Here is a 15,438-nt window from a genome sequence, read left to right as displayed (position 1 = left end):
ATCCCCAGTAGGTGGTGTGCAGGAGGCGGCCAATTGATGTTCTGCTCTCACATCGATGTTTCTTTCTCTCTCCCTCTCCCTTCCTCTCTCTCTAAAAATCAATAAAAATATTTTTATAAAATAGCTTTCCATTTGCCAACTCTGTCCTAAGTACTTTGCATGGGCTAATTTACTCTTCCAAAATCTTATGAGGTAGGTATTACTATTATACCCGCTTTAGAGAACCAAGGCACAAATGTTACCTAGCAAGTAAAGGCACGGACAGGATTTGAACCAGGCATTTAGCTCCAAGGTACCTGCTCTTACTGTTATGAAAAACACCCATTTGTAATTTTAAAGCATTTGTAGTACTTTCATATTTATGAAGGAGGTTCATATCCATCCTCTCTGAACACTCACCATAACCCAGCAAAGGAAGTGAGGCTCAGGGCAACTAAGGGGCTTTCAAGGCCACAGAGGGTCAGGGAATGGCCAAGTCCACATTGCGGAGCCTGTGTTTGGTCTGCTAACCATTCATTCCCTCACTCGCTGATTCACTTTTATCCACCTAAGGAACTGAGTGATATTAAACATGGTTGGGCCCTGTGTACTCTATATTCCCTCTCATTCTATTCCTTGGCAAGGGGCTCACCTAAGGAGTGGGGAGGAGCTGCTGGAGAGGCAGGAGTCACCTGCCTCTGGGTACCAGTCATCTTCCATGGTATCCCAAGTACATCTGCTCTGTGGCAGGAGGAACAAGTCAGGGTTCTCTGACTCCTCAGGTTAGGTGAGGGCTCCTCTGAGCCTCTACAGGCCTTCGGCTTCTCCTTGATTGCATGGAGTTGATACCATTTTACGTGGGATCCATGTCTGAACTCTCACAGTGGCTAGGCACAGAACAGCTGGGTCCACAGCAGAGCCTTGGTGTGTTTGCTGGGAAAAGCCCTCATTTATCCTGCTAGGCACTGAAATCCCTTTGATCATCCCCATGCCTGCCTTTCACTGAAAAGAGACTCCAGAGAGGATGGTATAGAGACATTTATTGAATGTCTACGGGACTGGTCCATGTGAGATTAGATTGGGGACAGGGGCCTCCTCAGGGCTGCCTGGAATGTCACTGGTGGTCACTGTGGCCATGAAGCAGTACTGGAAGAGGTGTTTGCGGTCCACAGCCTGCTCCTCATTGCAGTCCAGCTGTGGGTTCAGGAAGGGGTGACTCTGCCCTTGAGGGCTCACTCCTGGCACTTCCACCGACTTGCCTGTATTCCCATCTTGGCGGACAGGGGACATCTCCTCCGGTTCTGGAAAACAGCAAGCTGAGGGCATGGGGTTATTCCGCACGCCATTCTTCCCACCAGGCTCACACACCCTGGCTAACTTCCCTGAGTGCTTACCTTGGACAGGCAGGACTGTGCTGAGTCTTATACGCATCATTTGTTTAACAAATATTTATTAGCGATATACCACACATCAGTGCACTAAGAGCTGTCAATGTTCCTAATGAACTTAAAGTTTAGTGGGGGAGACAGACTAAACAATTAGGAGATACGAAGATTTGACCTTCACCGTAAACCCATGAGGTAAGTACTATTAAAAAACTAATTTTATAAATGAGGATACAGGCCAGGGTTGTGCCTTCCCACCAGTCTCCAAGGACCTCTGTGGTCATTTCTCCCATTGCCTGGGGCCCTCAATCTTGAAATTGGAACTAGCCTGTGGTGACCAGCCAGGAGGGGAGTTCTGAGATTCTCTCCCTCCTTGCAAATGAGTTAAAAGTGACTGGTCACTGACCAGCTCCTTATTGCCCTGCAGGTGACTGTGATTGTGGCCAAGAGAAGGACATACATTCCTTAAACCCCAGCAGAGAGCTCTCCCTTCTCTTTCCCTTTCCCCTTCCTTTCTGTCTGCAGGTGCTCCCGAGGGTCTGGGTTCACAGACATCTCAAGGCAAGAAAAAGAGGAGGAAACTATCCCGAAATGTCACAGGAAACAACTGCATCATGCAAACTCTGCAAAGAACATGAAGGGAAGCCCAAGGGCAGTGTGCCGGAGAGAGAGGAAGAACGCTCCTGTGGAGAACTGAAGGCCAGCAAACTGAAGGGAATTTCAGGCAAGGGCCGCTTCAGTCTCTCGAGGAATCTAAAGAGGACACAGATTATAGGCCTTTTAATAACGGAGAAACGATGAGAGAGAGATGAGATGGAAAGGAGTTTGGAAGTGATAAGGGGTCAGAGAAAGAAGTTTAGGGCTCTGCATTCTAACCACAGGCATTCTCGGGCCATCCTTATCCCATTTAATGCGTTTCTCCCTGAATTCAACTGTTTTCTGTTATTAATATCACTGGGTTCTTTTTGTCTGCATTTTCTTGCTAAATATTTGCTACTATTTTACTCTAATCCTTCAATGTTCCTTTGATTTACAGGTGACTCTTGTTACCAACATCTCACCTTTTGACCCAATCTCATTTGTTTAATAGGATGGTTCATTCATTTTCATTAGAAGATAATCATTGTATATTGTAAAGTGAATACAACACTTTGCAAAACATTATATATAAAATGTACATTTATATGTGATATAATGCAAAAAGTCTGAATTATTAGACACCAAAAGTTTAACAGTGACTCCCTGTGTGATCTGTATTTTATTTCATTTTTTGCCTACCTGCATCTTCTAATTTTCAAAAAAAATGAATATATATGTGTGTATATGTGTGTGTATTATTTGTGTCACAAAAAGTACTAAAATAGACACAATAAAAGAACCTGTCAATAAAAAAAAAAAAAAAAAAAGACTGACTCATCACTGAGGCTTGGGTCATAGGTACCAAATGTAGTTAATTAAAGAGTAGTGGGCTCGCCCTCTCAGGGTGGTTCAGTTGATTGGAGCATTGTCCTGTACACCAAAAAGGTTTCAGGTTCAATCCCCTGTAAGGGTGCATACAGAAGGCAACAGATCTATGTTTGCCTCCCTCCCTCCCTCCCTCCCTCCCTCTCTCTCTCTCTCTCTCTCTCTCTCTCTCTGAAAGCAATGGAAAAAATATCCTCTGGTGAACATTAAGAACAACAACAAAAAGCAGGGGGTTTTGGGGTGGTGTACACACAATACAACATACATATAATGTACTGTAGAATTTTATACTTGAAACCTATACAATTTTATTACCCAATGTCACCCCAATAAGTTGAAAAAAAAGCAGTGGGCTCTGGGCCAAATGAATTCTCTCTGGATGGTGAGAAGGACTGCTGCAGGAAAAGATCCCTGGCCTAGGAGGCAAAGGCTCAGCCACTGGCTGGGTGACCCTGGGCACATGGCTGTCCCTTTCAGGGCCTCAGCTCCTCATCTATACAATGAAAGTATCAGACTTAATTTCTAGGAGCCCTTTGAATCAATGAGAATGGCTGACTAATAAGCCCCTCACCAACACCTTTCAGAGAAGGATAAGAACTGAACTCTTCCATTTTTACCTCCATTGTTTTTTGTTGCTGTTGCTGGGTGTTTTTTTTGTTTTGTTTTTTTTTGTCTCTTATTAAATGTACCAAGGTTGGAACATAAACTCCATACTTACCTCACTCACTTTATCTGCAAAACAGGGTTGATAATAATCCCTTGGTAGAGTAGTTAAGCAGGTTAAATGGAATAATAAATTTAAAGTCCTTAGCATAGCATCTAGCACAACAGTAGGAGTCACCATTCTGATCAAGCTAGTTACAAAATACTAGAGTAAGAAAGTTGGTTTTTTTTGCATCCCAAGTTTGGAGATGGTGTGGAGGTGGGGGTGACAAGACAGTACAGAATGCCTGGGTAGCAGAAGGAGCCTGTTTCCAGAATCTCTGTTCCATTTCCACTCTGTTCTTGCCAAGGCACTCCGATACCATCCTTGTTCCCACACTCAGAGAACAGGACCCTGAGGTACAGTGCAATGATCACAGGCTTCAGAGTCTGGGAGATCAGGACTGACATCCCAGCAACATATGCTCACAACTGCATAGACTTGGCCAATTCACTTCCTATGGCTGAGCCCTGGAGTAAAATAGGGCTAATGATATCTCTACAAGTCCTACTGGAGAGGGAGACTGCGAACAGAAATGAAAGTCTGTATAAAGGGTAAAGCTCAGATAAATGTAAGATAGTGGGCCTGTAAACTGTCCCACATGCAGAAGGAGGGACAAGAGGCTCCTGGGAAGGACAGGACAGCACTTAATTAAGAAGAAAGAGAGGAACTAAGGGCTGAGATTGGGCAAAAGAGAGGGAGAGCTGAAAGCTGTCATTTAGTAAAAGGTCAGGAAATGCATTTTCTATCTTAAAAATAGGTAACGAGAAGCAAGAACATAAGCTATCTCAAACCCTGGCAATTGAATAATCCAGCTGGTGGCTGAGCAGTAAAAAAAACAGGAGGGTGGTTTTTACTCACAGGGCCAAGGGATGAACTGTATTCTCTGTGATTCAGAAAGGCTCAGTGTGGGGAAGGAAATAGGGTGGGGAGTCATGAGGGGACCAGGACTCAAGCAGGAGCGCAGGCCTGGCTTGGTGAGGTAGGAAGAGTAGGACTCTGGAGGTAGAGAAACACATATATTTGAATTTCTGATCCACAATTTACAGACTGTGACCCCTCGGGTAAGTCATCTCACCTTTCTAAGACTTGGTTTTCACATCTGTAAGATGGACGATAATAACACCTACCTCACTCAAGTAGTTGGGAAAATTAGATGAGATAATGCATGTAAAGTTTCAAACAGTGTCTGGCACATAGTAGGGACTTCGTTTCTCAGCAGAGAAATAAGGAGAGGAAGGAGAGTGGAGGTAGAGTTGGCTTTGTTACTCACTAGGTAACTTGGGTCTCAGTTTCCTCACCTGTAAAATGGATAGTAATAAGATCTATACTCTACCCAGTTATTGTGAAAAATGAATGAGATGATCTATTTAGAGCTAGTTCATTCCTTCTGTCATCTCATATTTCATTATTTTTCTACTGGAGGGCATTTAGTTTGTTTCCAATGTGACTAACATGATATCCATCTTTAAAAATCCTCTTCTAGTGTGACTCTTTCTTCTAAGATAATTAGAAATAGAATTATTGAGTTATAGGGTATATTAATTTTAATATAAATAGATATTGCCAAATTACTCTACAAAGTGGTGGTACCAATTTATACCCTTACCAGCAGTATATGACAGTATCCATTCCTCTCACCCAACCTTCTCAGTATTAATATGATCCATTTTTGTACTTGCCAATGTGATTGATAAAAGTTAGGTTCTTGTGAGCCTCTGGTCACAATATTTTTGTCAACCAGTCAATACATAACTTTGTTTTGTGTGTTTCTGTTTAAAGACACCTTATTTAATACATATTGTTAATTTATTAACATTTAACTGATAGCCAACAGCACTGTAACTCTTGCCTGAACAAAGTTTACCTAACACATGTATTTTCTCCACAAGGCACATCACAGTCTTTTTCACGCTTTTTCACGCTTCAGCACTACATTTGGGGGTCATTTTCAACAGTGAAACCACCATCAAAAGTCATAAAAATGCAAAAACATGGCACTCGATATACCATGAAAAGGACGCTTGTTTACAGTATGAGCTGAAATAAGAAGGCAGAGCATGGCCTTGTTCAACCTCAGCTAGGAATGTGTGTGATGGGGCAACTCAAATTTTTTGCTGCTCTGCACATGTCCACATTCGCAAATGACCCTGAAAACACTGCAAGTATTGATTTTGAAGTTACATATAAGTTTTAGCAAATAGGCACATTCACAAGTATTGAATCTGCAAATAATGATTGCCTGTATTTAAGTACTTTTATTTATATCTTTGCAGTCTATCACATGTTTTTTAACTTTATGTATAATGTCTTTTTTATTATGTGTATTTGATGTCTATTTGCATTTTGTATAGGTAAATTTGCCAATCTTTTCCCTTGTTTTTAAAAATTAAATGTTTTGCTTAAATTCCTATATTTTAATTAGTCTGTTTCTGGACTTTCTATTCTAGGGTTTCTCAACATTGGCACTATTGACATTTTGGGTTGGATGATTCTTTGTTGTGGGGCACTGTCCTGTGTTGTAGGCTGTTTAATAGCATCCCCGGCCTCTACCAAAAGGTATCAGGAGCACCTCTCTCCCAACTGTGACAACCAGAAATTTCTCTACACATTGCCAAATGTCCTTGGTAGCAAATTTGCATTAGTTGAGGACACTGCATTGCCCGATTCTATCTGTCAGTTGCTGTGCCAATATTAAATTGACAAATTCTTATCTTTTAAACATGTCCTATTTTTTGATAGGACAAGTCTCTTCTTTCTTTTCCAAAATCGTTTTGTTCACTCTTGCACCTTTACTCTTCTAGATTAATTTTACAATTGACTTGACAAATTCCACTAAACCTTTTGTTGGGATTTTTATTTATAGATTAATTTGGAAAGAACTGATTTGTCTATGATATCGAGCCTTCCTATTCACATACTTTCCGTATCTCACCAGATGGTCAAGTTCTTTTATGCCTTTCATTAACTTTTATGATTTTTCTCTATAAAAGTTGAAGCCTGGGCCCTGTCAGGGTAGTTCAGTTGGTTAGAGCATCAACCTAATACGCCAAGGTTGTGGGTTTGATCCCTTGTCAGGGCACATACAAGAATCAACCAATGGGGGAAAAAAGAATCAACCAATGAATGCATAAACAAGTGGAACAACAAATCAATGTCTCTCTCTCAAATCAATTAAAAAAAAAAAAAAAGCTAAAGCCTGGCCTATCCCTGGTCTCCCTGAGTCTGGGTCTATGCTTAGGCTTTCTTCCTGTTCTCCTGCCACTGCATCCAAGGAGAGGAGACGAATCATCCCATCCCCAAAAGCCATCCCTTATGTTTTTCACTGCTCAGCCACAGTGGGATTATTCATAAGCATCAGGATCTGAGATGTGTTTGTGTGCTGTTGTTTGTTGTACAAGTTTATTGGAAAATTGGAAAAATAATCTTGTGCAAATGAAAAAGCTCTGTCTTTCTCTGAAGCTTAGCTGTTACCCACTCTGCCTCTTCTCCCTTCCTGATGTTTGCTATCCTTGTTTCTGAGCTTAAATTCCTCCCCTGCCCAGCCTGGCCTTACTCCCCACGGTGCCCCAGGGTGAATGGCCCTGTCACTGCACAGGTCTCACTCAGTCCGCCCACACACCTTTACCCATTATTTATCCTATCCTGAAATGCCTTTTCTCATCTATTTTGCCTAACCAACTCCTTCGCCAATTCAACACTAATTCAAGTCTCCTTTCCTTTTTGAAACCCTCCTTACATTTGGTATTAAACAATTTTGTGCTTAATTATATACTACGCAGACCCAGTGTGGTGGGCTGAAGAGCAAGCATGACTCAAGGCAGAAAGACATGGGCCAGATTTCAGCCTCACCATTTATTAGTTGTGATACGTTGAGCAAGTCACCTAATCTCTCTCAGCCTTGATTTTCTCACTTTTAAAACAGAGATAATACTACCCATTTTGAGTGCTGTTAACCAAACTATAACGAAAGATTTTTTGCCAGTAGCTACTTGTTTCTCTCCCAGTACCTTGCAAAGGTTGTGAAAATATGTGATATAAATACTTGTGAAAAAGCAACACTTTTTGGGGTGGCTCTGTAGGGAAGCTCTATATCCATAAGGACACGGGTAGTCCAGAACACCAGGTTATCTGAAATACCTGTATTTAGTTTCTGAATAAACTGAGTTTGGGGAACAGCACATTTTTCTTATTAACTGTATTTTGTTTGAGATAATATTAAAATCAGTTTGCATTTTCTAAGGCTAGAATTAAAACACTGTCTTAGAAAATCCACAAGATGGGTGGATTCATCTTCGTGTAATAAATAGAATGCTGAGTATATCAAATTATTTTGATAAACACATAGCACATAAAAAGTTTAGGATGGAAATGTTCAGATCATAAACCTCTTAAGAAATGTGCTGCTGCTTCTGAATATTCCAGGAATACTCATGAGGCAAATGTTCAAAATGTCATTTCTAAATATGTCCCCTCTGTGAAAATGCTCGCTTGCTGAATAAAAGGAAATAATGTGACCTCTTTCTTACCTGTAGTCCGTAAGCTTAAGCCTGGGTCCAACTTTGTGTGAGGCTTTGAGCTGATGAACAGGTAACAAAGCACACAGGCAGTGACAATGAAGGCCAGGAGGACCACTGCTGCTATGGACAGGCCCACAAGGGCACCAATACTGGGGAGAGAAGACCAAAGAGGAGCTGAGTGTCAGGAAGGGATGAGAGGCAGCATGTCACAGGGGAAGTGTTGTTCTGTCCCTACTTGTCTTAAACAGGCTTTCTGTGCCTAAGCATGGGAGAGTATCAACTATATGCCAAGTATTCCCCACATACATAAAATGACATGCCTCAGTGCCACCACATAGCTGGGACTCAGTACATGTTCCCTTTCTTCTCCTCTCCTTCCCTCCCTACTTTCCTCAACCTGCTCCCACCCCAGGGAGCTGTAGATGACCTTAGAGAGCAGTCCCTACATTGCCGTTTCTTAAAAAATCAAGGCACATGGTAGGCCTTAGTTAAAAACCAGCTGTCCTTCCAGCCTCAAAGAAATTTCTGACTCACCCTTCAGTAGGTTATCACACCAGTGTGGACTCCACATCTGGAAACCTCCCCACCACTGGTCCTTCACTATTCAATCTCATTGGGTCTGTCCCAAGTCAGGCTTTGGTCACTTGGTCTCTAGACAACTCCTCATTTGGGGACCACTGTCTTTCCTTTTTCACATGATCCCTCCCTATCATCTCCCCACATTGGAATTTTACCTGTCTTCAAAGACCCATCTCAAATGTCACTTCCTCAATAATGCTTTCCTAGGTCATCTTTCTCTCCCGTCCCCCCACTTCCCTGCATGCCAGGCTAATCCACCCAGGACTCTTTACTCTGGACCTTAAGCACTTCCAACTGGGTCAGGCAGCCCAGTGTGGTAGGAAAAGAGCAAAGAACTTTGGAGCCAGACCTGCCTGGGTTAGGACCCAGCTCTGTAACCAACTGTGAGATCTTGAAGTTATTTGACATTTTGAGCCTACGTTTCCTTGTCTGAAAAGTGAGAATAACCAAACACAGCACCTCACAGGTGAGGATGAATGATATATGTCATGTTCTTGGCACATAGTAGGTGTTCAACAGTATTTCTCATGTGTTCCTTGAAGGCAGACCAAACCATATTTAATTGGCTTTGTCTTCCCTTTGTACAAGCCCTGTCACATGGTAGGCAGTTAGTAAATATTATTGAATGCCTACTATGTTTCAGGCACTGTGAGATGCTCTCCTAATGGTAGGGGATAGGTAGGTACCTGGCTCTGTTTGTGTGCCCTTCTTGCGGTCAACTCTAAAAAGGGCTCCCAGATCCAATTCCAACTTGCGTGTGACGATTTCCCAGATCCAATTCCAATTTGCGTGTGACGATTTCCCGACACTGACAAATGATTATCTGACCCCAATAGGATGTCTAAGGATTCAACTCAATTCTGACATGATCCACCCAAGATAGAATCAGATTCCACAGGTTAAGGGTTCAGTTATATAAGAATGTTCCTGCACACACACACTTCAGACATCAGCAGCAAGCCCAGGCTCTTACCTGTGCTTCTGACCAACCAGTTATAGATTGGAGGCTCCAAAGACCCCCTCCTTGGGTTTCATTACATTGCTAGAACGGCTTGCAGGACTCAAGAAAAATTGTTTACTCACTAGATTACTGATTTATTATTAAGGATATTAAAGGATTTGGATCAACAGCCAGTTGCAGAGATACACAGGGTGAGGACATGAACAAAAGAACTTCTGTGGAGTTTGGGGCCCGGTGGCACATGGAAGCATTCTGGTTCCCCAACGTGGAAGCTCTCCAAATAATTAAAAGATCAGCTGCTGTCCTTTTGGGTTTTTACGGAGGCTTCATTATGTAGTCATGATTGACAACTGTCATTGATAATTGACAACTGAATTCAATCTCCAGCCCTTCTCCATGAGGTCACGAGGAAGGTAGGAGGGGGAAGGTAAAGTTCTAAACCTCTAATCACAAGTTTGGTTTTCCAGACAAACAGACCCCACCCTTGGGTGGGGCCCAAAGACACCTTTATTATTCTCAACAGTTAGGGAATTCCAAGGGTTTTGGGAGCCAGGAACTGTGGATGAAGACCAAATACCTTATAAGTCACAGTATCAAGACTCCTTCTCCAGCTTCTCTGCCCACCCTCCTTCCTGACCCCAGCCCCAGACTCCTGTCTTTGCCATTTCTGCCAGATTTTGTTCCCAGCTAGCTGATGGTTAATTTCTACTACATAGAAAAACCTTAGAGCTGTGGAGAGTCTGTATTCCCACAGCTAAATAAATTATTGGACACCCCTGCAATGGAATAGTATAAAGCCCTTAAAAGATATTTTCAAATAATATTTAAGATCAAGGCTAAATTCAGATAAGATAATGTTAAGAGCCTGGCCGGGTGTGGCCCAGCGGTTGAGCATCGACCTAGGATCCAGGCGATCAGGGTTCGATTTCCTGTCAGGGCACATGCCTGGGTTGTGGGCTCGATCAATGACTCTCTCATCATTGATGTTTCTGTCTCTCTCTCCTTCTCCTTTCCTCTCTCTGAAATCAATAAAGATATATTTAAAAAAAAAAAAAAAAAAGATAATGTTAAGAGCAGGACACACTACTAAATACAGAGTGTAACCCCAACTCAAATAAATTAAAACAAATATATACATAACTATACATATGTAAGGTTGTATGGAAATATACCAAAATGCTGACAGGCTGTTTTTGGGTATAGCCCAGGCTGTGGATGTCCTGTCCCTGCTCCATTAGGGTTATAATTGTAAAATATTCTGGCCAGAGTTTCAAATGCTAGCATTTGTATCTTTCTGCCTGGGGGCTTTTGTGGGCCCAGAACAGTCTCTGCCTGCACAGTAAGCAGGTCAGAAGTGCAGGAAAATTATTGCCTGCCTTCTCACACCACCACACAACCAATGACTGACAGAAATTGGTATGTAAATACCCAGCTTCCTGGCCCTTGGGTGGAATGACTCTGAGGTGTAGGTTCTACACTGGCTGGCAGATTTCAGCAGGTTTAAGTTCTGGTGACCCTTGGTGGTGACTTTCTTGGTAACACCATGGTTAGCTCCTTCCCTTCCCACCTTCTCAGTTCCCCACCCTCCACCAGTGTCTTTTAGGATTGATTCCCGTGGAAACTATCTGCCCTCAAATCCTTGTCTCCAAGTCTTTGGGGGAACTCAAGCTAAGATACTGAATCTCCCATGATTTCTTTCCTTTTTTATCTCTCATTTTCCACATAGAACACGTAGTACTTGTTAATTCTTCAAACATTATTTCCTCTTTTGAGATATACTCACTGTTTATAAGGCTCTTAGCTGAGAGACTTGTGCACAAGTTGGGACCCCACCTTTTACAAGTGACATCTACGGCCACTTGGATGGAAAGGGCCTTCGAAAAGTAGGGTCCTTTGAAAAGTGAGTGAGAGAGCTGGGGGGATATATCCCAGATCGGTGGTTAGTTAGGAAGTGGGCACTGTCTCTGATGGTCTGTCTATGGACAGAGGAACCAGCCCCCAAGTACAGAGCTGGGACAGAGCAGGGAAGGTTCCAAGGGGAAAAATCTGTGCTTAATATAATTCAGCTAAGTTCAATATAAGATGAACTTCAAATGGTCAGAGTTGTCCCATGGTGAATGTATTGCCTCAAGAGGGGCAGCTTTGCACAGAGCACCTGATGAGGACACCTTTCAACAAAGTAAGAGATTCCTGCCCTGGGTGGGAAATTGAACTGAACAGTCGCTAACTCTTCAATTTCTCAGATTTATGACTAGGATTTCACAGATTTATGACTCTGAAAGATAGATAACTCACTGTGACCCACTAGAAAAAATTGGAAGGTCAGTCTAACATTTGTTAGGGCTTTTCAGTCAAGCAAGTCTAGTTTTGAATCTTGGTTCTGTGACATATAAGCTGAAAAATCCTTCACCCCTCAATCTTCATTTTCTTCATTTGTAAAGGCTATCTCACCAGGTGTCCACAATGTCTGACCACCAATTCTGCCCTCCAGCAAGGCTGCTGCCTTTTGGCTCACATTCTAATAAAAAAACCAGAATTACTGATAGAGGGTGAGTGGGAAGTGGAACAGACAGCTGCTTGTCCACAGGGAGTGTGCCCCCCTTCTCTTGAGTCTTGGCTTCTTGAGATACTCTTTTGCAGACAGCAATTCTCCTTGAGGGCTATTGAAGGAAACAAGTGTTTACCTGAAGATTTATGTTTTTAAAGGCCAGCTTTCATGAAAAAGGCCAAATAGAGTCCAGAGCAAAATAAGGTCTTTACCTGCAATGGCGGGGCTCTGCTAGGAGCATGCCAGAGGGTTTTCAGGGTTTGGAGTACATTGATCACCCAGATGTCCTGAGGACCTTCAGTTCTCCTCCTCCACTTTGCAGTGATGTTTATGAACCACTTTATGTCCAAAATGAGGAAGAGTCAGCCCTGCAGGCTAGAGCCTTGCAGCTACTCTTTGGGGTCATAGGATGGGAGCACACTGACATGTGTGCAATCTCAGAGCTCACCCCATTCAATCTACTACCTCATTGTCTTAGCCACTAAAGTATCCCATGCATCAAGAGGGTCCAAGGCAACTGGAGAGACTACAGGGGTTTATAGGGAAAAGTCTGGTAGTAGAAAAAGTGGGGTTCTGGCTGGATGCTGAGGGAGTTACTCAACTTTGTGTTCCCAAGGGCTAGCACAGTGCCCAGAAGACAGTAAAGGGTCATTGAGTATTTTTTCAAATGACCTGAGTAGAGCAGGTCATAAGAAAGCCAGGCTAGATTTAGACAGTTGTGCAGCAGGACAGGCCTGGGCTTGGGGCCACACAGGCTTAGGGCACTCCCTGATAGTAACTTAATGACTTTCAAGTTTTCTCATCTGTAAAATGGAGAGAAAATGTGCCAGGGTCGCAAACGTGTGAGTCTAGCCCTTGGATGATCCTAGGTAATGTTCTTTAAATCTCAGTCTACTGTGACATTGCTAGATCTCGGACAATTCACTTTCATACTCCAAGCTTCACTTTCCCCGCCTATGAGCAAGGAAAGGAAACTCCCCTTTATTGAGCATCTACAATATGTACTCGTCACTTTCACATGCGTACTTCACTTAATCCTCACGACAATTCCATAAGACAGGTACTACTACTGCCATTTTAAAGATGAAAAAGGAGACTCGGAGATAATTTGTCTGAGTTCAGATAGCTATTAAGTGACAGAGCCAAAGTTTGAAGCAGGTTCTAAACAGTCCCAGAACTCCACATTGTCTCTATAACTCAAAGGGAAGTTTAGTGCCGTCATACTTCAGTACCCACCTCAGTGCTAAGTACACAGTAGATCCTAAACAAATACTCCATTGTTATAGTTCAGGTGCACGTTATATCTCTCTGAATGGACTGTGAGCTGCTGGGGGGCAGAGGATAATTGAATCTGTGTCCCCAGTGCCTAGTATAGCACCTGGCATAAAGCAAAGGCTATAATAAATGAATGAAAATATGGGTGAACAGAGAATAAATTAATATATTTCTCTGGGTTACAGAGACCAGCTGAATGTACAGGAACTGAAAATCTGGCCAATCCTTTAAAAGTACGGATTGAGCTGTTTAGAAAAAGTAATAATATCTATAATTGTCAGTAGCATATGCCAAGCTGATTTCACCTCTTTATCTCATTTGGTTCTTGCCCTAGTAGGAAATCAGGGCAATGATTTATCATCCTTCCCATTTGATAGATAAAAAGACAAAGACTCAGAGAAGTTTAAGTGGCAGGCGGTCCTTTCCCACTCAGGGGGCATGCAGCCTCCAGGGACAGGAAAATCACTGTCTACTGAGACTGCCCACTCCGTTTTTGCTGATGCCTGTTTCCCAGGGCAAGTTTAGGGTCAAGTCCTACCTTCTGGGTGAGGTCTTTGGAGATGGAGAGAGATTGAGACCAATTGCCCTCTCAGCCCCACTCTGAGGTCCCAGGAATATCAGCAAGGGCCTAACTGCCCCCTTCCCTGAACAAGTGGGGAAACTGAGCCCCATGGGTGGATATTCACCCAAATCACACTGTTATTAATACGGCCTGAGCTGGCTTCTGCTGCAGCATTATGCCGCTGTCTCATGATGAACTTGGAGGCAGCTCTGATCCCTTGACCTTCTGTCTTACCTCAGGAATGGAGTACATCCCCAGCACTCACCACAGGGCCTAGGAAAGCTAAGCGCTCAGTAAGAGGTGGCTGGAAGAACAACTGAATATCAGGAGGAAGGAAAAGAGTTGAGGCTGGGCTGAGGGGGTTGAGTTGAGGCCTAGCATCAGGTGAGGGTTAAGGTTGTAAGGCGCGGTTCGGATGTGGGTCTATACCATGTTTGGAGTCAGGGTGGGGAAGGAGAGCTCAGGTGGGGCTGCAGGGACGTTAAAGCCGGAGGTTGAGCTGGTGATTTAGAGCAGATGAGTCAAGTCAGGGATAAGGCTGGATGAGGGTGGAGTGTGGGTTTCCCGTGAACACTGGAAGATTGGAGTTTACTGTTAGGGAGAGGGTTGGTATGTAATTTGGGGTTGGGTTGAGGGTGGTGGAGGATGACTTGGGGGGGATAAAGTGAAGGTTTTTCAGGGTGGAGTTGGGGTGAGGTTCAAGGTCGGAGTTGAATAATAGTTTGTAACAGGATCAGGATGGGGGAATGGAGCTGAGAAGGGGTTGTAGAGGCGGGTGGGTTGGTGATGAATGGGAGCAAGCTTCAGCGTCCGGCCCGAGGGGGTTGGTGCCGATATTGGGGCGGGCACTTGGATGAGAACAGAGGGTTTATCACGCAGCCTGGCTGGGCGGGGGGCAGGGGGGGTGGCGGGGGGTGAAGAGGCTAAATAAAAGTGGACTAGGGTTCTAGAGGGGGTTAGGGCCAGGGCCGGTACCTGAGCCACCACATGTAGCTGTGCTCGTAGGGGAAGAAGCTGTGCGGGTCGTCGCAGCAGTACTTGTGGTCGCGGAAGCCGCAGCAGAAGACGGCGGCCGCCTCGCCCCCCGGGCGCGGGCAGCTGAAGCCGCGCACCACCTCCTGCTCCGCGCTCACGTAGCTAGTGCAGGCGCCGCTCATTGCGCCCCGCGCCCGGCCCGCCGACGCCTCGGGCCGCCAGACGGCCGGCGAGAGGAGGACACGAGCGGAGACAAAACTGAGCTCTAGAGAGATAGAGACAGAGACAGAGGGAGGCAGAGACAAGCAGGGAGACACACAGAGACCGAAGGAAGACGAGGCGAGAGGCGCGGAGACGCAGCGCTCGGAGACCTAGAATCCCCGAGGACCCGGAGAGCGCGCCAGGTACGCGGCCCGGGCGCGGCCGGAGCGGGGGGTGGAGGCGGGAGAGAAGTGGGAGGAGAACCAGGGAGCGGTGGGAGTGGAGA

The 15,438-nt window shown here is 44.3% G+C and overlaps 1 protein-coding gene and 1 pseudogene across 2 annotated transcripts; one reads left to right on the top strand and one right to left on the bottom strand.

Moving 5' to 3' along the window:
- Window positions 1-1,008: 1,008 nt before the first annotated feature.
- SHISAL2A (shisa like 2A) lies at window positions 1,009-15,376 on the bottom strand. 2 transcript variants are annotated; one of them, XM_087820441.1, is made up of 3 exons: window positions 14,952-15,376; window positions 8,061-8,200; window positions 1,009-1,295 (listed from the first exon to the last, which is right to left on the bottom strand). In XM_087820441.1, exons 1-3 carry the CDS (start codon window positions 15,131-15,133, stop codon window positions 1,030-1,032), a joined length of 588 nt encoding a protein of 195 aa, XP_087676567.1. In that variant the 5' UTR covers window positions 15,134-15,376; the 3' UTR covers window positions 1,009-1,029. The 2 variants fall into 2 exon arrangements, with proteins under 2 accessions (XP_087676567.1, XP_087676568.1); XM_087820442.1 differs by having other exon boundaries at window positions 1,009-1,280.
- LOC148092433 (transcription elongation factor A protein-like 7) lies at window positions 1,956-2,432 on the top strand (annotated as a pseudogene).
- Window positions 15,377-15,438: the final 62 nt, after the last annotated feature.

The sequence above is a fragment of the Miniopterus natalensis genome, chromosome 9, assembly GCF_054644295.1.
Source record: "Miniopterus natalensis isolate mMinNat1 chromosome 9, mMinNat1.hap1, whole genome shotgun sequence".
Lineage (NCBI taxonomy): Eukaryota > Metazoa > Chordata > Mammalia > Chiroptera > Miniopteridae > Miniopterus > Miniopterus natalensis.
This window is presented reverse-complemented; position numbering and strand designations above follow the sequence as displayed.

What these genes read in the sequence shown, in the direction of transcription:
- SHISAL2A (XM_087820441.1), bottom strand. Translation starts at nt 15,133, where the DNA reads ATGAGCGGCGCCTGCACTAGCTACGTGAGCGCGGAGCAGGAGGTGGTG. An exon ending in AGCTACATGTGGTGGCTCAG is followed by an intron (nt 8,201 to 14,951) that starts GTACCGGCCCTG and finishes TTCTCTCCCCAG; the next exon opens with TATTGGTGCCCTTGTGGGCC. An exon ending in CTTAAGCTTACGGACTACAG is followed by an intron (nt 1,296 to 8,060) that starts GTAAGAAAGAGG and finishes CCATGCCCTCAG; the next exon opens with CTTGCTGTTTTCCAGAACCG.